The sequence below is a fragment of the Propithecus coquereli genome, unplaced genomic scaffold (assembly GCF_000956105.1).
Source record: "Propithecus coquereli isolate 6110/MARCELLA unplaced genomic scaffold, Pcoq_1.0 Scaffold98, whole genome shotgun sequence".
NCBI lineage: Eukaryota > Metazoa > Chordata > Mammalia > Primates > Indriidae > Propithecus > Propithecus coquereli.
In genome coordinates, this window is record NW_012156173.1 from 6117593 (window position 1) to 6141314 (window position 23722).

At 37.1% G+C, this 23722-nt stretch overlaps 1 protein-coding gene across 3 annotated transcripts in view; it reads right to left on the reverse strand.

The window, feature by feature from the left end:
• The window catches only part of MAP7 (microtubule-associated protein 7), a 210174-nt gene that overhangs the window by 35264 nt on the left and 151188 nt on the right, over positions 1–23722 (reverse strand). For 2 of the 3 annotated variants that reach the window (XM_012665231.1, XM_012665230.1), the window contains 4 exons: positions 22119–22196; positions 5959–6122; positions 5000–5117; positions 1216–1326 (listed from right to left, as the gene is read on the reverse strand). In XM_012665231.1, coding sequence (XP_012520685.1) covers positions 1216–1326; positions 5000–5117; positions 5959–6122; positions 22119–22196 — 471 coding nt within the window. The remainder of the gene's footprint in view (positions 1–1215; positions 1327–4999; positions 5118–5958; positions 6123–22118; positions 22197–23722) is intronic. The other variant, XM_012665232.1, reaches the window with a different exon arrangement.

A 23722-nucleotide genomic window follows, 5' to 3' on the forward strand; every position in this document is an offset into this window, starting at 1 on the left:
AGGGAACAACTGTTAAGAGCAGCATTCACATGCTATATTTTGTATGAGGGACTAGGTTTGAAAATAAAGGATATTTATGAAACGAATTTTAATTCATAATACTTATTTAAGGTCCCTAATTTGACTAATATCAATGATTAAGGCAAATGAGGTTAAAAAACACAGGAATGGTTTCCGTTAAAAAGCAAGAATAGGAAGTTGTTCAAAGATTGACTGCTTTAAGAGATTAGTTATAAAATAACATCAACACTTACATAACATTGTACATTACAATGACACCGTAACTTTTATATAATACAAAATATACATACACACATACAGAACATGCACACATTACATTCCTTTTAAAGATTATAAACACTGAAACTTTCCCAATCAGTTTCTTAATAAAGTACTCAAAGTAACCACAATTTGTTACTTTTAGAGAGTGTTTTTATATTGCACAATTCTTTGGTTTTATTTAAAAATCATCTTAGTTATTAAAACAAGTAGCTTATCTTAACAGCTTGAATTTTCCTTCTATGATATATGTAAAATAAAACTTTCACTTTATAAATAACTCAGCATTCATGTACTGTAAATCCATGAGATGAATAAAACTCAAAGTTCAAACAGGATGTTAACTGTAGGACTATGAATATTGAATGTTTCAGGAGGCTATAATGACAATGATATTCTTGAAGTTAGGCCAAATCCCTCAAGAGTAAATGAATGGACACCAAAAAACCAATAGTACACATAAGAAATGCAGTAAGAAATGTTTGGTTAAATGAGAAACTGGCAAAATGAAATCTACCAACATGAATCACTTTAAAATTTTTAGAAAGTCAAAGCCTGGAATTTCCAAAGTACAGATGAAAAGCCAAAGACAGTATGATTGAAGTAAAGAAATGTTCATAACAAAGATTATATGCACTTTGGTGGATAAGTGGGTGATTTCTGGAGCTGTAACCTCATTTACTAAAAAGTTGAGAGAAGCACCGCTTTCATCACTGCTAAATGCAATCATTCAGCCAAGTTCTAAAATGAGAAATGTTCTTGTCGCAAGGAAAATGCTGTTCAGCCGTTTATTGCTTTTTTACTCTGAAGTTTTTTCTTCCTATTTAAGAAACGTAGGGAAAGCAACTTCAGATGCTTATTTTTATCCGTAAACATCCAGAAAAAAAAGCATTAAGTAAATAACAGAACACTTTTTTGTTTTCCTTTTGACTGTACCTCTATCTGGAGAATTTAGTAAAGTTGCAGATGAGGAGGAGAGCCGCTTGCTAATGACGGGATCAACATGTTTCGAAAGATTCATGGTGGAAACTGACCGCCTGTCTGGATCTAAAACAAATGGAGATAATGCTAATTGACAGCCAGCATGCAGGATTGCCATTTCCCAGATCACTGATGGAAGGAAAAACGAGGATTGGAGGCTTTCAGCTCTATTTCTAGATCTGTCATAATAACACAGTTTTCTAAGTGGACATTTCAAAGGTAACTTAAAGGCTAGAAATAAAATTCATTTTTCTTATAGGATAAAATAAATATTCAGTTCACCAGTTTGTCAGCCATGGAAATTCAAGGATACTGTTATAATACAACAAGTGTATGAAGACAGAAGGCAGGCCACTGAAGGCCTTTTAAAATAGTGCAAGCAAAAGAGGACCATGAAAGTGAATGGCTTGATGATTTCTAAAACCAGGAACAATGGGGTAAGCGCTGGTAAGACAGAAAGCAAACACTGGCGTACAAAGAACAACAGGTTCTGTGTAGTTGCTGCTACTTTGCTTGCAGTGTCATTTTATTGAGGGCATTAAAGTTCATTATAGAAGAATAAAAAAAAAGAAAAGAAAAAGAAACATTCTAAATGTGGAAAGGATGGCCACTGCGATCTTTTTTTTTTTTAAAGTCTACTAATAACCATATCTCTGTGCCTATGAATTTAGCGTGACTACAAATATAGAGTCAGTACACAAACTTGCCCAATAAAACTGACAAAATAAAATCAGAATTCTAAGTGCATGAACAATATTATTGCTCATCCCGCAGTCATCCTGTAGTCAAAAATTCTAATTTTAGAATTCTTAAAGTTCAAATCAGAAGGGAAATAACCATATAAAAGGCAAAAAACAGCAGTTTGCTGTTGGTACAATGGAATCATGCTCATCAGCACATAGCACGTTCCCTGAATAAAACTACATATAATAAATGTATAAAAATATCATTATTATTTATCTAAGATGCAGGTGTATGCTCTGATCTATAATAGTCAAAGTTAAAGGGATTTTGCTGTATTTTGTTTCATTTTCTATTGTTAACTGCTTCTAAAACTAAAGCAAAATATTCCTTGTGGTAGATGCTTTCAAAACCCAGTTTCCATTGGTCTAACTAACCTTGGCAGTAAAAATTTTGCAGTGAACTTTCCCCATGGAATAACATTTCTGACTATTATTTATGGCACAAGGGTGATATGCAAGTCTTCTATAAGATCAGACATTTCTATCGTCTACTGGGATTCATTTTTATGGTCAAAGCAATTTTATTATTGGAAAAAAAAAAGCACACTTTTCTGTGACTCACATTTACACTTAACTGAGGGGCTCTCAGGGCAATCCGAACATAAGGAAAAGATTTAGGGCAAATCATCAAAAGATGCACCTTAATGCGAAATGTGAGGAGAGAACACAAGGAGGAATAACAAATGTGATTTTCAAGTAATTTTATAGTAATACATTTTCTGATATTGCTCTACATGTTAAGCTTCAGTTGGGGAAAACTGTGTCCACACAGAGGCCTATCCTCAGGCAGATTCTCAATAGGTTATTAAAAAAGACTTAGTTCTGTTTCAGAGTAAAGTGGAAAATGAGCTAGACTAGGCCTTCCCATGCTAAAAATACCATGAATAGTAAAACCTCTAAATCTACCGTGGATGGTCAAAATTATGGAAGTATACCATGAATTTGTTCTATTACTTAATATATGAAACAATTTTTATTAATTTCTTTTTTCACTGAACAAAAAAAATTTATAAAAGGATTTATGAAGAATATGTTTTAAAAGTATTTTTACAGACCAGTGGTACTTGATATTAGCTAGCAGTTGGACATTAATTTAACATAGACCATATGTAGGATCTGCTGGTCAGCAAACACTGACTGAATACCCATCATGCAGCACGTATTGTTATACTCAAAATGAATGAGACTTGGTTGCTGCTCTCAAGATCACAGCAGATCATTTTCTGATCTTTGGGAAAGTTCTAATTAAGTCTGTCTGAAAGTAATCCTAATTATTTTCAGACAGACTTCTCTGTTCTAGCATAGAAGCAATTTGCTCTAATTCACAGATATTATTAAAATGGATTTTGTCCAACAGCTTGCAAATACAACACTGGTTTCTCTTGTTCTGAGTGGTAGTAATAAAGGTCACATATTAAAACTCTGAGTGTGGAAGCAAAGAATTAAGGCTATGCAGCTTTATCTCCCTTCAAAAATGTCTGGCAATCTATAACAGAGTATATTTCTGTCATATACATATAAAGCATGAAGCTAAAGAAAAAAATGTTTTTAAAAATATATATCCTGACAGCTTTTCTGCACACAATGCATACACGAACTATCCCTACGATGAAACATCACACTTAAATGATCACAGATTTGATATGGGTCCCACTAACTACCATTGGGTTGTGAACAGCCAAGGGGGGAAAAAAAACTTTCAAATTTGGTTCAGTGTCACAGGAAAGTAAGTTGTGGTGATATTCTTCAGATTTTTTTTTTTTTTTTAAATAAAGGGGTTATAAAAGATATATGGAATGTTAGGCATGAAAGAGAGCAGAGCAAACAAATAAAAATTCATAGTTATTCAGGTTAAAACTAAAAGTGGCTACAGTGGTATTGATTGGGGTGGGGCGTGGGGGCTAAACTGGATGTACTTTGATCCCAGGTAGTTTTTTAGCTAAAACACATTTTTTTAAAGGTTTTATCCAAAATGATCATTTAAAGAGAAAGCAAATGTGCCGCATGTAATTACTTTATTTCAATACCTTTAAGTCATCTGAATCATATTATCACACTTAAGAAACACTGTGCCAATCTCAGATCTAGGTCTATGCAACAGGATATTAAGCATGCATTATGACTAAGGTGGTCATGGTTCAGCTATTGATGAACTGGCCCTAGGTCTGAGGTGCTAGCTACAGGTCAGGCAATCAGCAATCACAGGGATGTCTGTACCAGATTTTCTAGTACCACCAAAAGTTGTGCAGTGGTGGTCCAGGCCTGCTAAATCGAGAAAGGTGAATGATGATTCAACAAAACCACCTGGGGACAGAATGTAAGACAATGATTTTTCAAAGCAAATTTTAAAAAAAAGTTACTAGACTCACACAAATGAAAAAGAACTGACACACTACATAAAATTCAAGATGTATTGAATTTACAGTACAAAAATAAAACCTTCCTGTAAGTCCAAATTTCAGTATGATTTTTACGTCCACTCAAGAAAGAAATAGCTCAGACATCTGCCACTATTTCTAGTTTAATAAACCTGCACATTTTCTTACAGAGCATTAGTGTTGCAAATACTTTAGGTTCAGGATATATAAGCTCATAGTATTGATTTTGATCAGTCAATATAACTGATTCTTCTGCAGAAAAAGATAAAACTGGTTAACTTATTCCATAATCTTGAAACTCTTATGCAAATGAATGACTACAATAACATAGTGTTGAAGCTAGCATGTTTATTTAGAAATATCGCATAGATTTCTCTCTTTAAGGAATTTGTAACACGTGAGAAAAGCGGCCTGTGTTAAAGGAAAGCGAGAACCTTATCTTCTCACCTCCATCACCCTCTTATCCTCAAATGGTAGAAGCATCACTTAATTGTATTTTAATAATTTTGGCAAGATTTTTGTTTTGCAAACACAGATTTAGAAAAAAGAAGGGAAACGCATTTTGCTTCCAGGAAAAAAAAAAAAGACTGATTTTGAAAGCGGTTGCTATCTATTTACCTGCGCTGTGGATGCCGGGGCTCCCATGGAGAGAGCCTCCCCAGGACCACCGGTTATGCTTCTGCCTTGGCTTCTGGCTCCTTTCCATCGTACGCCGCACGACAGCTTCATGGCGTTCCTTAAATGGAAGACAGGAGCTGATGATCAGATTTAATCTGGCTGTTAGAAATGTCTTCAACTTAAGGCAGAGTGGAGTGAGGAGTACTACTTAAATTTCCACCCCACTATTGCTAAATCTATTTCCTAACTTCTACATCTTATCTTAAGGTGGGAATATCAGTCTGAGAGGGTTATTGAAATCATTAGGTCCCAGTTCATAAAACCCTGCGTGTACAATAGGCACTCAAATAAATGACCTTACTACTGGAGTGTGATGCTTTCATCCACATACACAAGCACTGTAGCACAGGTCTTAGCTTAAACTGACGCTGAACACATATGGTACCATATTTAATTAAAAAATAAAGTTCAGAATCTGAAGATGTGGGTAATCCTGACCTGATGACTTATTGAGTTATAGGACCTTGTGTAACTTACCTGTTCTGATTCTAAACTTCCATTTTTGCAAAAACTAATATATATTAGTAATACTCAAGAGTTGAGTAAGGGTTACAGGAGATAATCTATGTGAAAATGTTTGCAAATGGTAAAGCCCTACAGAAACCCAATTGTTTGCAGTGGTCTTAATACTTCGGAATAGACGAACTGAACGTTAATAAGTAAGTCACAGGTTTAGACCAGAGAGCTGGACTTCTAAAGTTTCTGTGGCAATAATCATCATCAGCCCACTGTCTACCTGACTCCTGTACTCCAAGCTCCCTAGAAATGGTGGCATCTGTAAAGCCGATGACTCTGAAACCGTTCTGCTCTGCACCTGGCATCTGAATGGGCAGTCTCACAGGAAGTCTGCTGTATTTCCCAAGGAGGAGCGCCCCATCCCTTCGCGGAGGGTGGCTCACCTTGTCCTCCTCGAGTCTCTGCCTCCGCTTCTCCTCCACGGCCGCCCTCCTCCGCTCCTCCTTCAGCCTCTGCTCCTCCAACCTCTTCTTTCGCTCTTCCAGGTGCTTTTCATAGTGCTGCCGGGCACGCTCTTCTCTTTCTAACCAGACTATTTCTCTTGCAGCTTTAGGGAGGAGAAAAAGGAGAAAATCAAACACAGGCAGGTTAAGATGTGAATAGTTAGGGCTGTGTTAAGTGGTCCACATTTAACAAATATAGGTTCTTTGGTTTTACATTAACCAAGCATGGCCTTTGCTTTCCTCGAATTTCCAGGAAGAAAGTACTACTGTTAATTTTTAGCATAAGTGAATATGCTAACAATGCAGTTGTAGGAGATACACTGAATTCTACTCTTTGGGAACCCATATAGCACTCTGGTTTGGGGTGGGGAACCTGCGGCCTTGGGGCCACACGTGGCCTTCTGGATGCTTTAGTGGCCTTTTGACTGAATCCAAATTTTACAGAACAAATCCTTTTAATAAAGGGATTTGATCTGTGAGGTTTGGATTCGGTTGAGGGGCTGCACTTAGGGATCACCAGAATAAGGCATAAATTACATGCTCTGGTCTCAATCCTCATATTGATATAATGCCCTCAAAATCAATAATACCGTCGGTCTCTCTCTTTTTAAACAATGTAATATCTTCCAGTCTATGACTACATGTCTTTCGATATAGCATTGGTTCTCTGTAGGTATTAAAAGGATTTGGGAGAAAATAATTAGCTGATAAATGATGTATTAAGTGACTCGCAAGTATATCACACTGATTCAGCTAAGGCAGTAGTCCCCAACCTTTTTGGCACCAGGGACCAGTTTCATGGAAGACAATTTTTCCATGGGTGAGGGAGGGCAGGAGAAGGGGCGTTTTCAGGATGATTCAAGCACATTACATTTATTGTGCAGTCAAACCTCTCTGCTAATGATAATCTGTATCTGCAGCCACTCCCCAGCGCTAGCATCACCACCTCAGCTCCACCTCAGATCACCAGGCATTAGATTCTTATAAGGAGTCTCAACCTCACATGCGCAGTTTACAGTGGGGTTTGCTCCCCTATGAGAATCTAATGCCTCTGCTGATCTGACAGGAGGCAGAGCTCAGGCAGCGATGTGAGCGATGGGGAGCGGCTGTAAATTCAGATGAAGTTTCTCTGGCTCACCTGCTGCTCACCTCATGCTGTGCGGCCCGGTTCCTAACAGGCCATGGGCCGGTACCAGTCTGGGGCCCAGGGGGTTGGGAACTGCAGAGCTAAGACAGAGGAGGGACTTAACAAGCAGGTGACCTTGTCTCTGAGGAGCTCACCATCTAGTTGGTTAAGACTCAACCACATCAAAAGCTGAACGAAATATTGTTCAACAATGGGATATTTCTTTTCTTCTTTGTATAATACAGGTTCCTTCCTCATTTAGGGGAAAACATGCCCCACAAAGCTATTTTCTTTAATATGATGCTTCCTTCAGTCTGATAACTAAAAACATTGACGGGTTATTAACACTGTAGGCAAGCACCCAAACAAAACTTAAGAGTGTAAATCTTGAGGAGACTGCATGCTATAGAAATTAAAATGTTACTTTTTAAGAGAAAAAAACAGAAATTCAGAACATTTCAGTTTCCTCTACATGTTTAATATTAAAGACTCTGCATTTCTGACACCATTAAGTCTTTCCAAAGTTAGTCACGTGAGGAGACAAATCTACTGGAAGGAATCTGAATTGACTTGACTTTAGTCAAGGAGGATGAGGACAAATTCAAGATGAGTTTGTCCCTCTGACATCAATCAAGGTGGTGTGTGGAGAAAACTGGGATCAGTTCTCCCAGCAGCTTTGCCAACACGTGCTGAGACCCCACACACGTCCATTTGGATTTCAGTTTCCTCTTGCCTAAAATGAGGACACTGGTTTTTAAGGTTCCTCTCGATTTTAAAAGCCCATTTTTCTAAAGAAATTCTCAGGCTCAAGTTAAATATTTACTTCAAGAAAAAGCACATAGTATGTGCTCAATAAATATTTACTTAATGACTGAAAAAAAACAGACTCTCTTAGAACACACCTTAAAAGTTAACAGATGGAGAACATAATTCTGATGCCTTGATTACACATATTCATGCACATAATTAATACCTTTCGGATTTTCTGTATGGCAGGCATTTAATACTACTATACTTTTTAACTCATTTAAAAAGGTGGATTTCCAGTGACAGATTTTGCCAAAGTTTAAACAGCACAAAATATTAAAAGGTAAAACGACCATTTCCCCTAACCTTAGACCCTCTTATTAATATATTCCACTTCCATCTTTTTGACAAATGTGTAATTTAGACCATGCATACTGTACCTAGTATACCTATTACTGTGCATTTGTTTTTCACTTAAATATATTTTAGAGATCTTTCCATATCAACACATGAAACATGAATCTAACAATCTTTTTAATGGCTATGTAGTATTTCACCATCTACGTACCTTATTTTATATAACCAGTTATCTACTGATAGGTTATCTAAGTCATCTCTAGTATTTTACTAATTCAGATCTTGAGCGCCATCACTGTACTATCATAAACCTCCATGCAGATGTGTGAGCATGTCTGCGAAGATGTAGAATAGCTGAATCAAAGGGAATATACATTGAAAATGTTGACAGATATTGTCATTCTGTCCTTTGTGGAGGTCATACCAATTCGTACACCTACCAACAATGTGTGATGGTTATAGGCAGAAAAAGGAAACAGATATGTACCCTGAGGCCCGTAGATATACAATATGATAAATCTATTTCTTAACATTGGCCTTGAAACTACATAGTCTTTTGAGTTTTATATCCTATTTTGAGGAAAATTTCAGATTGTCCGAGGAAATTTATGAACACAATATATTCCTTTCCTATAAAAGGTCCAGAAGCCAACAAGACAAAATAAGAAATAAAGATATTTATAAAATATTAAACTGGTAAGATAAATTTGTGAAACAAGAATTCATGAATTTTTCTTAATGTTCTCATCAGGCTTTTTTTTGTTCATGATTATTTGTGATTCTATTTCTTCATTAAATTTAAACTCCTCTGATTTCCAAAGTCCTACTTAGCCTTAAAGTCCTTCTTTTGCTTTCTTCCCCAATACTCTTGAGAAATGTCTATTCAGATCATTTGCCCATTTTTAAAACTGGATTTATTTATTTATTTTTTGCTACTGAGTCATTTGAGTTTCTTATATATTCTGGTCATTAATCACTTGTTGGATAGTTTGCAAATATTTTTCTCATATTCTGTAGGTTGTCTCTTCACTCTGTTGATTGTTTCCTCTGTTGTAAAGCAGCTTTTTTAGCTTGATGCAGTCCCATTTGTCTATTTTTGCTTTTGTTGCCTATGCTTTTGAGGTCTTACCCAATAACTCTTTGCCTAGACCAATGTTCTCAAGTATTTCTCCAATTTTTTTCTTCTAGCAGTTTCAGTTTCATGTCTTACATTTAAGTCTTTAATCCATTTTGAGTTGATTTTTGTATATGATGAGAAAGGTCTAGTTTCATTTTCCTGAGTATGGATATCCAGTTTTCCCAGCACCATTTATTGAAGAGACTTTCTTTTCCCCACTGTATGTTCTTGGCACCTTTGTCGAAGATAAGTTCACTATAAATGTGTGCATTTATTTCTGGGTTCTCTATTCTGTTCCATTGGTCTACGTGTCTGTTTTTATGCCAGTGCCATGCTGTTTTGGTTACTACAGATCTGTAGTATAATTCGAAGTCAAGTAATGTGATTCTTCCACGTTTCTTTTTCTTGCCTATTGCTATGTGTAGCAATTTTTTTTTCTTTTTTTTTTTTGCACTCTCCATAGTACCTTTCACAACTTGTACATATCCAGTCTTAATAACTACTTTCTGGACTCATTGGGAACTACTTCCTGATTTATTCACCCATAACCGCATAGTCTTGGGAAAATTATTTAACCTCCCTATGCTTTAGTTCTGTCACAGCAAGCTGTAAGTAAAAACTTCGCCACAGAAATAATACCTTCTTCCTCATAGATTTACTGTGAGGATCAAAAGAATAATTAGACTTAAGGTAGAACAGATTTTGGCACTTAGGAAATACTTAGTAAATATTAGCTATTATTCTCACCTTTGTCATCATCATAATTTCAATTCAGAAAGTTAAAGGTAGTTTTTAAGGCTGTGCTATAAATCACAACAGGGCCAGACATTATTATAATAATAATTAGTTTTACCCCAAATAATCTTCTGAAGGAAGAATATTTCTTCATCCAACAAACTTTTATTGAGTTCCACTTCTCTTTTCTACTAGGAAGTACAGATCCTAATGCAGTGCGTTCTTTAAACAACTGTCTTTAAACAGTCATACAGCAAATAGGCAAACAATGTTGAAATAGCAAACACTGTGGGCCGGGTGTGGCGGCTCCGGCCTGTAATCCTAGCACTCTGGGAGGCAAGATGATTGCTTAATCTCAAGAGTTTGAGACCAGCCTGAGCAAGAGCAAGACCTTGTCTCTACTAAAAATAGAAAAATTAGCCAGGTGTGGTGGTGCATGCGTATAGTCCCAGCTACTTGGGAGGCTGAGACAGGAGGATGGCTTGAGCCTAGGAGTTTGAGGTTTCAGTGAGCGGTGATGATACAACTGCATTCTACCCAGGGAGACAGAGTAAGACTCTGTCTCAAAAAATAAAAAAAAGAAAAGACTCTGTCTCAAACAAAAGAAAAAAGAAAAAAAAAGACTCTATTATTGCAGGGCATGCTGGTAAGTGCTATGGTTATTACTAACCATAGGTCACATGATCTTTTAAATTGAAGGAAAACACATAAAATATTTCAGTATTTTAATAAGAACTGAAAGTTAATTTATTCTAAGAGTTTTAGTACTTTAAAAGATTCCCCGTAGACAATAATGTCAAGACTGTGTATTTTCTCCTTAAGCAATGAGAATTTTGAATGCACAAAAACGTTTAGCAACTGCTGAGGACCTAATTATATTCCCCCCTTTCCCACCCTCTGTCCAAATTCATATGCTGAAGCCCTAACCTCCAATGAGACTGTATTTGGAGATAGGGACTTTAGTAGATAATTAAGATTAAATGAGGTCATAAGGGTGGGGTCCTAATCTGAGAGATTCAGATGAAAGACCACGTGAGGACAAAGTGGCCCTTTGCAAGCCAGGAAGATAGCCCTCACCAGAAACTGAAACAAACCTTGGTATCTTGGACTTCACAGCCTCCAGAACTGAGAAAAAATAAATTTCTGTTGTTTAAGCCACCCAGTCTAGAATATTCTGTCATAGCATCTCTGGCAGACTAATACAACTCATTCAGTATTTAAATCATTAACAATCATTTAATTTCATAAAGTGGCAGTTCTATAAAAGAATAGTATGCCGAAAAAAGGAATTGTAATGAATATTTTTACTCTTCTAAAGTTATAGTTTACTCCTGGTCTATAGGATCCTATTATAAAATGAAATGAAACCCACTGTAGTCCCTGAAATAGTGGACAGTAACAAGTCAATTCCATCCCTGAGCTGCTGACACCAAGATATTTTAATGATACCATAACAATATGTCAGTGCCATACAAAGAGGAAATCTGCTATCAATCTGGGCTCCATTTAGAAGCACACAGTGACTCTTTGTACTAAAAGAAACTTAGAATGAAAAGCAGGGTATTGTGGTATATAGAGCATAGTTCCTGGCTTCACAGGAACTTGAGTCCACCTCCGAGTCCTGCCACCTACTAGCTATGTGCCACTGAACAAGTAATGACTTCTGTGGTCTTGTTTCCTCAGATTACTAAGGCAGTGTCTTCCTGACAGGGCTGTTACGTGTACTCACAGTAACATACAAAGCACTTAGCATAGTGCCAAGCACATGGTAGGAATTTAATAAATACAGATAATGATAGTGAATCTTTATGACGATCATAATAATTCCTGCCTTATTGCCACAGAGAGCATGCAGCTAATAGGAAAAACACAGGTAGGACAGTGAACTCAGACAGGGTACTCGTGAGATGGGTGGACTGCTCCCCGAAATCCCCATCACATTCAACAATCTAGTGCCCAGCCTGGTCCTTCTGAACAGGCTTACCTCTTTGTAGGGGTGGAGTATTTCACTGCTGTATGAGGGAAAGACAAAGGTGACATTCAGAGAATAGAACAATGTGATCACTTAACCTCTGAAACATTCAGACCTGTTGTCTCAGTTTCATGTTATGATATGCAAGTGTGACTGGTAACACTGGGTACCAGAATAGCCAGTAATATCATGAACAGTCAGAAAATCACGAGTGACAAGAACATCTGAATTAAGGTTTTGATTCTGGTACTAATTCTGTGTGATCTTGGGAAAATCAGCCAACCTCTCTTACTACTAAATTAGAAAGAGTATACAAAATGATCTCCAAGATCTTTTACCATTAACTCCCATGACTCAATGTTTTGTTTTTACCTTTGAGGACATGTGTGGAATTACAAGGAGGTTTCTTTTTGTTTTGATTTTGAATGTTAAAATTTTAATCTTTATGCTTTATCTCAATAATTATTGTGATTGCCTATATTCAAATAAATGTCATTTTCATGTTACTATGAACACATAGATGAATATATATGCTACATAATAATTCTGAAAAAAGGTAATCTAATGGCTTAACCTGCACTCATTAACTTTAGGAAGGGAGATGTAGAATGGAAAAATAAGGGCATCTGAAGATGGAGAAGTAAAAATATTTTCTAGGTCTAATTTAAAGCATCTGTGTAGGAAATACTAATTAGTTTCACCTAATAGTCAAGAAATGGGAATGAAAAGGTAACCACCAATAGAATGGAAAAGTACAGCACAACTTTGTCAGTATTAACGGGAATCATGGAATGAATAGCATCATCATCAAACCGACCTCTATCTCCATGCCGCCAGCCGTGGCTCCCATAAAGAGTAAACAGACAAACAAACAAAAAGGTGTGGGGGGAAACAAAGTTTGAAAATAAGCTAGGAGTAAAATCAAGCCTACGAAGACTAAGACTTTTAGAATGGGTTAAAAACAAAAATACCCAGCTATGATTCTTTTTTTAAAAAAAAAACCTAAAACAAAGTGTCAAATAAAGCTAAAAAATATTAATAATGAGTAAATAGCTATCAGCAAATGAAATTTAAAAAGTAATAAATATGGGAATATTACTACCAGACAAAATAGATTTGAAGATCAAATGAGGAAAAAGACCCAAAGAAGTTAAACAATGCTCCCAAGATCACATGGTCTAAAAGAAACAGTTGGGATTTTAATTCAGCTTTGATTCTAAAGCTTGTACTCTCAGTTACTACACAATATTGCCTGTATACTCACTTCTGCCTGTCTCAGATTTACACCTGAATTATTCATAGTCAGATCCATCACATAACCTTATTCATTATCTGCATGTTCTTTCCTACTCCAAACTGGAACCTGCTCTGTCTTCTGTATTCTGATAGATTCCTGAGACCAAATGATCTAAGAAGCTAGACACCTTAGGGTCCTCCTCAATTTTCCCCGCATGGATGGTCCACCCTAAGGCAGCACATCCAAACAACTGACCCTATCAATTAATTGTGTTACATCAGAATGATCTCTCACATCCAGCATGGCTTCTCCTACTACTTTAAGCTCTAATCCCTCTCTTACTTCTGCTATCTCGTCTTTTACCTCTTCAGATCTACCCTACACACTAGTCTCAGAGACCTCTTCCTCACAAAACAGACCTGATGCCATAGTCCAGCTTGCAAACCGCTGTTAGATCTCCCACTGTTCCCCCGTCTGATTCCTTAGATTGGCCATATGATCGTGTACCTTTACCTTCTGTCCAAAACACCTCCTTCCACCTGCCAAACTTCTACTATCTTTCAAGTCCTGGGTCTAATGCCCCTCTGTCTGGGGAGGCTTCTCTGATGACCGCAGCACAGGGGCTCCAACAGCTAGCTCCATTCACACTCCACCACAGGACTTCCGTTCCAGACTGCAGCCCCTCTGCTTTTACGGGTCTGTGAATTCTTCCCTGTAGTCACAATGTCTAGTTCAGCAGATGGTTAAAAATAAGTGTGCATAAATGAACTAAAGAGTTAAAGGACAGTGACTTCCCAGCACACTGACTCACACTGGGCCTCAGTGATAATTCAAAGCCTTCTCACCTTGTCATTTAAATTACTCAGTGGAGAACTGCCTGGTAAGAAGTGTGGAGGACGCCTACAGCACTGTGTCTCCTGCCCCCAGGGATCTTCCTACACAGTGGTAGGGTAATCAGACTGAGGTGCTGGAACAGTGGTTATGCATGTAGAGACCAAGAGCCTTCCTGAATGACTTTGAGATAAGAAAGGACTCTTATCTCAGGGCTAGGCTTAAAGGAATGTTTAACCTCTGTTAAAGGGCAATGGCTGTCCTTGGAATTTTTCTGCCTCAATCCTAAACTAATTTCACTCCTCATAGAATGTTGCCATTCTCTTCACCTGGGGCTGTCTTCTGGAGCCCCATCCTACTGGACCAGGAGGCACGAACATCCCTCTATCTCTGCTACCCCTTAGCTCAGAAACATTAGGCTTCTCCAATCCCAGGCATCTAGGTCAGTATTTGTGGAACCGTATGACCTGTACCACCCTTATCCTTATCACCATCATCATCATGGTGAGATGTCCTCAGCTCTTGCTTAATGCTGACACCAAGCGATTTACAAGCATTATCTTCACAACCACTCTATGAGGCAGACGGTGCTGGTAAACTTATTTTATGACGAGAAGTCTGAGATACAGAGAAGTGAAGTAAGCTTGATGTCTCACAAGTAAGAGGTGGAGCTAGAATCCAAACTCTGGGTTGTCTGACTCTAGAAGCAAACAATGAGACATTGTGCTAAAAGGCATGAACTGGAACATTTCCCAAAGACCAAAGCTCCACGTCTATGCTAGGAAGAGTTGGGCATCCAAATGTGAAGGTCCTGATCTTCTAATGTCACTCTTAGCTTTCACCATCATCTGTTTACAAGACCCCTTACTTTTTGGGTTTGAAGATCTTTTTATCTTTACCCTTAAAGGCAAAGTGAATTTGGGAGGAAAAAAAATAATAGCTGCTTAGTCACAATGATTCATTTTCTGTTAAGGCTTCAGCTTCTGCTTACCTAATCCATCCAGCAACAAGCATTTATTCTTTCCAGTCCTGAGCCTGACTCATGATGCAGCTGCTCTGGTATGTGCTAATGTCCAGATTCCTCCTACTAAGGTGCGTTTGGATCCATTAGCTGTTTATAATCTGCCTGACAGCCTTATGAGCTGTACATGATATTCAGTAAGTCACAACTTCAGAAGTCCTGGATGTCAAAACTGCCAAAGTTTATCCACTAGAAATTTGGATTAGAAAGATTGCTTCCCTAAAGCCCCCCTATCCATACCCCACCCTCGCTTTTTTTTTTCCTGGATAGTTTCTAAAGAGGAAAATTCCTTGTCAAAACGAATGACTGTCCTAATCAAATAATGTGAAGTATGAAATCAGGGGGAGTTTCACTTACAACTCTAACCAGGGCTACAGCATTATTATTTACTAAGTAATATCAACTTGGATATCAGCTTTTTTGAGATGAACATTCTAAACTGGGTTGAAATAACCATTTATCTCTTGACCACACTCATTAATATTGCTGACCCTGAGTTGACAATTCGTTGAGATTAGGGAGGAAAAAGCAGCAAAATAAGAAGGCTATAGTCATCAGGAAAATACAAATTGAAATCAAAATGACATACAGACATCTATGACAATAGCTGATATCGAAAAGACTAACAATATTGAGGACTGATGAGGAGATGGAGCAACCGAAAATCACAAACATTGCTGTAGAGAATACCAAATGGTACAGCCACTTTGGAAAACAGTTTAACACTTTCTTATAAAGCTAAAAATATACATACCATACAATCTCACTCCTAGGTATTTACCCATGTGAAAAGACAACCTATATGCTAAAGTCTAGAATCTTTTCATGTGCAAATTGGTCATCTACATACATTTTCTGCTGAAATACATGTTAAAATATTTTGCCTAATTTTTGAGATATTTTAAATTTTATTATTATAGCCTAAACTTTTTTCTATTTGTTGTGTTCTTTTAGGTCTGAAATCATTTGGTTAATTTTTAAAATTTATGTTGGTTTCGTGTTATAGTTTTTCTCTGCTTCATTGGCTGTTTATTTTCCCCCATTGGCTGTTTATGCATGTATGTGTATGTTCTATTATCTGCCTAGAATTTTTGATTTTCATCTTCTCTTTTGAAAATTATGACATCTTTGTAAGGAAAAAAAAAAAAAAAGAAGGCTATAACTGGAAGGTCAAAGAAAGTCTGGTGAAATTCTCTAGAAAGAAATTATATTTTCTTCTAGAAAGAAAAATATAACTTAACTGAAGTTTGCTCAAAGGTTAAAATCCTTTTTATATTATCTTAGTCTTTCCAAAACATTACATGATAGATCTCTTACACAGCTTTGAACTCAGCTACAAAACCCAAAATGAATGAACTGATTTATAGATTTATAAGCTCAAATTTTTCCTTAAGAGCTACGTTAGTCAATCATACATTCTCTGATAATCTTTCATGATTTTATAGAACCCAAAAGAAGTCCCAATCGGAAATCCAAGATTCACATAAAAATTTTTGTCTCAGAAAAAGACTATTTACTGAGTACCTAATATGTGCAAGGCACCTAAACAAGAGTTACATACAATAAATATTTCAAACTACTCCATATCATCTTGAAAAAGGGAAACTCTGTATCTCCCCAAACATAAAGCACTATTTGCCTGCTAAACATTCCTTAAATATTCTCTTGAACTTTCTTGTTGACATGTTTTAGGACTATTAGCTGTACAACATATGAAAAGTAAAATTCAAGGCACAACTATCCTACAGATTATCTCTGTATTCTTGTTCACCTGAGAAAATGATTATGAATAAGAATTTAATACTTGTCTGACTGAACTATTATAAGGGCAGGTATTATATGATTATTTGGTAATGTTTTAACTAATTTGCAGTACCGGTTGCATTCATCTCCACTTATATTAAAATGCACAGACTCACCATTCATTTAACATTAAACAAAAAATTGTTGGACACTATGTGCCAAGCTGTTGTCGGTACTGGACTATAGAAATGAAAAAAAAAAAGAAAGACACAAATCCCTTTAAGGAGCTTATAGTCTAGTGGGGGCTGACAGATAATATACAAATAAGTAAAATATATACATGCTTAGATGTTGACAGTGAGTCTGTACATACTAAAAACATGCTTAAAAAGCTAACATGGCAGAAAGAAAAAAGGGTCTATAAACTATTCCATCTTTCTAGATTTTGTCAGTTACTTCCTTAAGCTAAATTATCACAATGTATTTTAAAAATAAGTGACATTCTATAAAATAAGTGACATACATTACCTATTATGGCAGGCCCACGCAATAAAAAATATAACCACTGTGCTAATTTACTACTAAATGGGATAACATATAATAAAGTATTTAGGACATTGCCTGGCCCATAGTTAGTGCTCAATAAACATTATCTATCATTATTGTTATTTCACTGAAGACTACAGAGGAAAATCAGAAAATATTTATTACATGTTTGTTTTACACTTAGCACTGTGCCATGTATTAGGATACAAATTAGAGACCACAGTCATACTCTTTAGAGGCTTAAAAAAAAAATAAAACACACAAAAAAAGAAGCTTAAAACATATACAACCAGAGATACAAAATCTAAACATACAAAAATTTGGTAGGGTATAAAACAGCACCAGAACATCAGCTAAAATATGGTATTTATGCAAGATATAGTATATAGTGAAAAATGACAGATTTTCCAAAAGTGGAAAGATCACGAAGATTGCCTAGGGAGGCTTTAAATGGAAGGACTGGCACTAGCTGTGACAGAGCTTGGAGGTATGAAGAACAGGGTGGTTGCAGTGATTAAGATATAAATTCATTAAGGCCTGGACTAGTATAAGGGTAGAGGCAGCAAATAAAATGGTAGAGATTTAAAATTTATTTTGAACACAAAGTCAGCTAGATTTGTGACAAAATGGATTTGGGGATAGGGTATGTCGACTTCTACCTACATAACTGGGCTAGAGATAGTCGAAGCCCCAGTTAGAGGACCAGGTTGGGCCCAGACTGACCACTAGTAGCTACAAGTGGCCCAACAGGCCAGGGTAGAACTAGTCAGTGGACAGTATTAGGGCAGCCAAGGAAGATAGAATGTTTTATTCTGCAAAAGATCCAACAGCTACCACTGGTAGCCAGAAAACCCAGTGCCTTTCATCTATCAAAAATGGCTGAAAGAAATAATTCCTTGGGACCAGAAATATTAGTCCAATTGATTGGGACACAGAAATTACCAAGATGAATCAATTTTGGAGTGAAAGATAATAGTTTCAGATAATAGGGAAGCATTTGCTGTCTTATGAGCAGCTGGAAATATGGAACCCGTATCATTAGAAAGGAGAGTTGAATCCATTAGAGGAAATGAGATATTTCCCCCCTAGGAAAAAACAAAAGTAAAATTTAGAAGAGAGATAGTGAAAGAGATGCAGAAGTCAAGAGAAAGGCATTTGAAGGAATAGAATCAGATGGAATAGGGTGGTCAAGGAGACTCCTTCATGTATAAAGCTTTTAAAGCAGAAAAATGAAGCTTGTAGAATACGTGTGTTCAACCAAACTGACAGAACAGTCTCATAAAGGAAGGATTATGCCCGATTTTGTGAAAAATTGAAGAATAATGTAGAAAGAGCAGCCCACATGATATAATCCTACCATAAAAGCATTAAAGCATGACTCAGAGATTTAGCCCACAGAAAGTTATTAATAGGTCCTTCCAGTTTGCAAAACAGCTCAAACATGCCATGCCACCAAAACACCACAATCAGACTTTTATTCTCCCTCTCCCTACCTTCCTTTTTAAAATGCGTGGATTAAGAAAATCTTTAATGATTTCAATGCTAATTTTAATCTATATTGAACAGTAAATAACCAATCTCACTTGTTATTCATTTTAAATTTTGCTTTGCTAGAATTTATGGAATGGTTTCCAACTTTTTTTAAATGTGAAAACCTTTAAAGTTTGAAAGCTCAGTAATAGTTGACATTATAAACCATTTTTTGTTTTCAAATTAAGCATAGTCCAAAGAGTTCCTATTAAGTGACAGCCTTTTTAAAAAATTCTTTTTTTAAAAAAAATTCTACTGCTGTCATAACTTCTGGAAAGCACGGTTTATGGGTAGTTGGTCAGGTATTTTTTAGTATTAATGATTTTTTAGAAATCACCCTCATGTACTCTAAGACACAGCTTAAATTAGATGCTGGATTTTAGATGGCTCTTTTACAAGTGTACATAAGTGAATATATTTGCATATATGTTTATTTGTATATTTATGAAGATTGATTGAAGGGAGCCTCTCAAGACTTAGCTCTGACTATGATGGTTTAAGTGGAAAAAATAGGCAAAAAGGCACTGCTCTAAAATTTAAAAAAAATGAAATTAATGCAAAGAAAAAAATTAGAACTGATGTATTTCATTAAAATTATGACCTTACCAATAAAAAAAGAGATGAGCTCAGAATTAAGAAAAACTATGGTATTTAACATGGCAGGGGTAAAAAAAAAAATGCCAGCGCAGTGGTGTGCACTTACAGTTCCTACATGGAAGGCTGAGGCAGGAGAATCGCTTGAGCCCAGGAGTTCAAGGCTAGCCTGGGCAACATAGACTCCATCTCAAAAAAGATAAAGAAGAAAAAGAAAAACAAAAACTATGTATATTATATACTGGCTCACCAAAAAAGTTGAGTTGTGATAATAGGATAATATAATCATCTGAAAATTACTCTGACCCATATAATAATCTGAAAAACATGTTGGGTCTCTTAGCAAATGCCTTTTTCCATCTGTCACTGCATCATTGCTCTATAGTCCTGCCTCTTCTGTCTTTTTGGATGACTCCTCTTCATCCTCTAGTTGGGAACTCAAGTGGCACCAAACATGACCACACAGAGTTAGGCACTTCTATGGGCTCTCAATGAGCCCCTTGTGCATATCCATTCGTGGTGCACATATCACACTATATTATAACTGCTGTTTGCTTATCTGCCTTCCACTAGACTGCAGATAACCGTAGAGAGCAGGGTCTCAACCTTCACTCCTCTTTTTAACACACTATATGGCAAATAAGGTTTCATATTTTTAAGTTAATGAATCATATCCTGTACCATCAATATGAATTGAAATATGGTGCTGCATCTTAAGAAAAAAATCTTGCTACTCAACATACAAAGCTAGGCATCTTTTAGGGAGAATTTGTAGGCTCAAAGCTGTAAGTCTTACGCTTTTATAGTATAAGTAAGATCATTTTTGTTTCCCCAGCATATTCATGCTTTCCACAAACTACTAATGCTTGGCTTTGAAAGATAAAGAAACACAAATGGAAAAGTATGGGTTAAATATGGAAAAGCTACTTCACAACTGGACTTAAACCATAAAGGAGTGGTCTCCTAACCCTATGGAACTCCTTCTATTCAAGCAGCTGCAAATCCGCACTGGAATTCTAAGGAGACATCTAAGTGTCAGACCCGATCCAACTGGGATGGGGCTGAGTGGGGAAGGGATACAGCGCTAACCCTCGGATGGATCCAAAAAGAGGGCAAATAATAGCCACTCCAGAGCAGGAGTCCGTTTCTTTTCTTTGCTCATCTGGAGTCTTGTCCTGCTTCGGTAGTTCTGCCTCCCCGCTCTATTTCTCAGTTCTGCTCCACTTGTCAAGGCAAACTCACTAGGGAGCAACGGGCACCTTCACAGGAGGAAGGGGGACCCCTGATGACCGTGGACAGCTTGCTCTCCAGGAGCCCCCTATCTGCCAGGACCTGTCAGGGGGACAGGGAACTTCAGGCTTGGGTGGAAATTCTAAGCACAGAGAAACAGCAGAATGTGTGTGCTGCCAGCAAGTCATTGAAATTTGTGCCTAACAAAACTCGGAAGCAAAAGATCTGACCTCGGATGGCCATTATGGCCAGGGATAGACACAGGCCTGTGTTGAAAGAATATAATCAATGGCAATAGACTTCTGAAAACCAGCTTTCACTAAATTCACAAATTTGGGCTCTAGAAATAAGAATAATAAGGGATGGGATATAGGGGTCTCCCAGTGGAAACATTAACTCTGACAAAATACAGTACAACCTAGAAAAGTTATGGGTTATCTGCTGGGAAGAATGTGGCAATTTAAGTAAGGCTTAGTTTTAAAATACCCAGACACTCTGACCATACTGAAACATGCTGACCAAGCATTTTATCTTTTCAGGGTACGTAAAGCAGAGCATCCTGCTTTAGCAACTTTCCATAAAAGGACATCAAAGTAAAGGAGAAGCTGGCAGCTGCCTCCTTGCCCAATATTCTAGAAGACAATGACTGTACAACCTCTGAGTGCTCTAGTCTCGGCTTCCTGCTAAGCTAGTCCTGTGACCCAGGTTTCCAGGTGATTATATGGCAAATACTACTAAGGTTGCTAACCTTTCACAAGGGCCTTAGGTAACAAGAGAAAAATCAAACACCTCAGCACTAGGGCTTATGCTTTTCCTGGCAGCACGCTGGTAGCATCTGTCCATAAACTCAACAGCAGCATTACTTTAACACAGAAGGCAGTTAAGTGCCCTAGCAGTGTATAGTCTCATAACTTTTCACATAAAAAGGAACCATATGCTTACTGTCCTTGCATTTTCTCTGCAGTAAAACGTAAGCTGCACCATCGCCCCACTCATATACACATTCCTTCCAGTGCCCCATTAAACGGTGATTACAACATATTAATAGTAAGAAGTAAAAATGATCCTAATCCTGGGGCTAGAGTTTATTGTTACTTATAATTTAGCCCTACATTTATACTGTGTCACATACTAAATTCTGCTTCATAATCCACCTGTGAAATTCATAAAGTTATGCAGGAAAGCATGGTTATTATAGTGACGTCCATTTGCTCAATGTTAAGTGTCACTCATCCTTGAGGTGCAAAAGCAACATTTTGACAAGAGTGTCCCTGAATGATCAAAGGAGGGTGGTGGACGCAGGGCCTGGGGTACCTAGCTGTTTTTCTCGTTCCTCACGTCGCTCCCGGGCCAGCCGCTGCCGGTCATCAACCCGTAGCACAGGCGGAGGGTCTGAAAATGAGATAAAAACCACGAAACAAAGAGTGAATTAAATAAAGACATACACTGATAAATATCCTTTTGTCCAGCGACTTTGATGAATGAAGTATTGCTACATGTCTTATAGTAGTACATGTGACTATAGTTACAGTGGTACACTTTATTATAACTTTTCTGAGAATTTCCAAGCATTTTCCTTCTATTTAAAAACATTATGTAAAATCATAACTTAACCATAGGCTTTTGGCTATTTTCAAACAGTATCAATGATGTTTTGTGTTCCTAAGCTACTGAACTTCTATCACTTTTACACTTTAAAAAGTCTGATCCTTAACAGGAAAGAGAATCCTAACTACGTAGATTTCTACTGGATAGATGTTTGCCAGTTAGAGGTGAAGCACTGAGTCAGAGACACATGCGTTCAGTTTCTGCTCTGATGTGAGCTTTTATTACCTGTAAAATGAGGATAAAAGAGAACCTATCTCACATCATTAGAATGATAATGAGTGTCAACGTTACGCCTAGCATGTAAGTTCCAGTAAATGGATTCATTCACTCAACACATATGGAACATCTACTATGTGCCAGGCACTGTTATGTACACTGAAAACAGCAGTCGTCAAAAAAGACAAAAACCTCAGCCCTCATGGGATTTATATTCTAATTGAAAAATGTAATAAACAGGATAAATAAATAAAACATATAGAATGAAAAAAGGAGAATAATACATAAAATGTTAGACTGAGATAAATGCTAAAGAGACAACAAAGCAATGAAGGGGATTATGACATGTCTGGAAAAGGATGTTTAAATTTTTAGATTGGGCTTAAGGAAGGCCTTACGGAGATACCTTTTATGTGTAAATACCTAATGGAAGTGAGGAAGCTACCTGTGCACATAGTCCATAGAAAGTAAGTGCAAAGGCTCTGAGGTTGCGAGTACCTAATGTGCTCAAGAAACAACAGGGAGATCCAGGGGTCCAGAAGAGAGTAAGATCTGTAAGCAATGGAGCTGGAGACACAAGGGCAGGGCATGGGGCTCACTGGTTGTAGTGGACCTCAGATTACACTCTGAGCGAGACTGGGGGAAGGAGTCCAGCAGAGAGCTACATTTATAGGCTCATTCTGTCTGTTGCCATACAAAAACAAAATAATAATAATGATCATCATAATAATTATACTTAATATCAGGTTTATTTTTCTATTAAACTGACACTACAGTTTTAGAATCTCAGTTTAAAAATGAGAACTTACTATAATAATGCATTAGAGACAACACAGTAGTGCTTTATCAACAAATTTAAGGGCCTTGCATCCCAAATGCCTCTTAAACATTGCAGAATTTGTATATTTAAGGAAAATAAAAACTGTATAAAAGCCCACTTTAGGAGCCTGCATAAACTAGGCAGTGTGGAAGATGAGCAAGACTAGGTGATGATATGTTATACTTTTTCTTTGCTTTTAGGTATAGTTTTTAAAAATTGGTAAGATGGGCCGGGTGCGGTGGCTCATGCCTGTAATCCTAGCACTTTGGGAGGC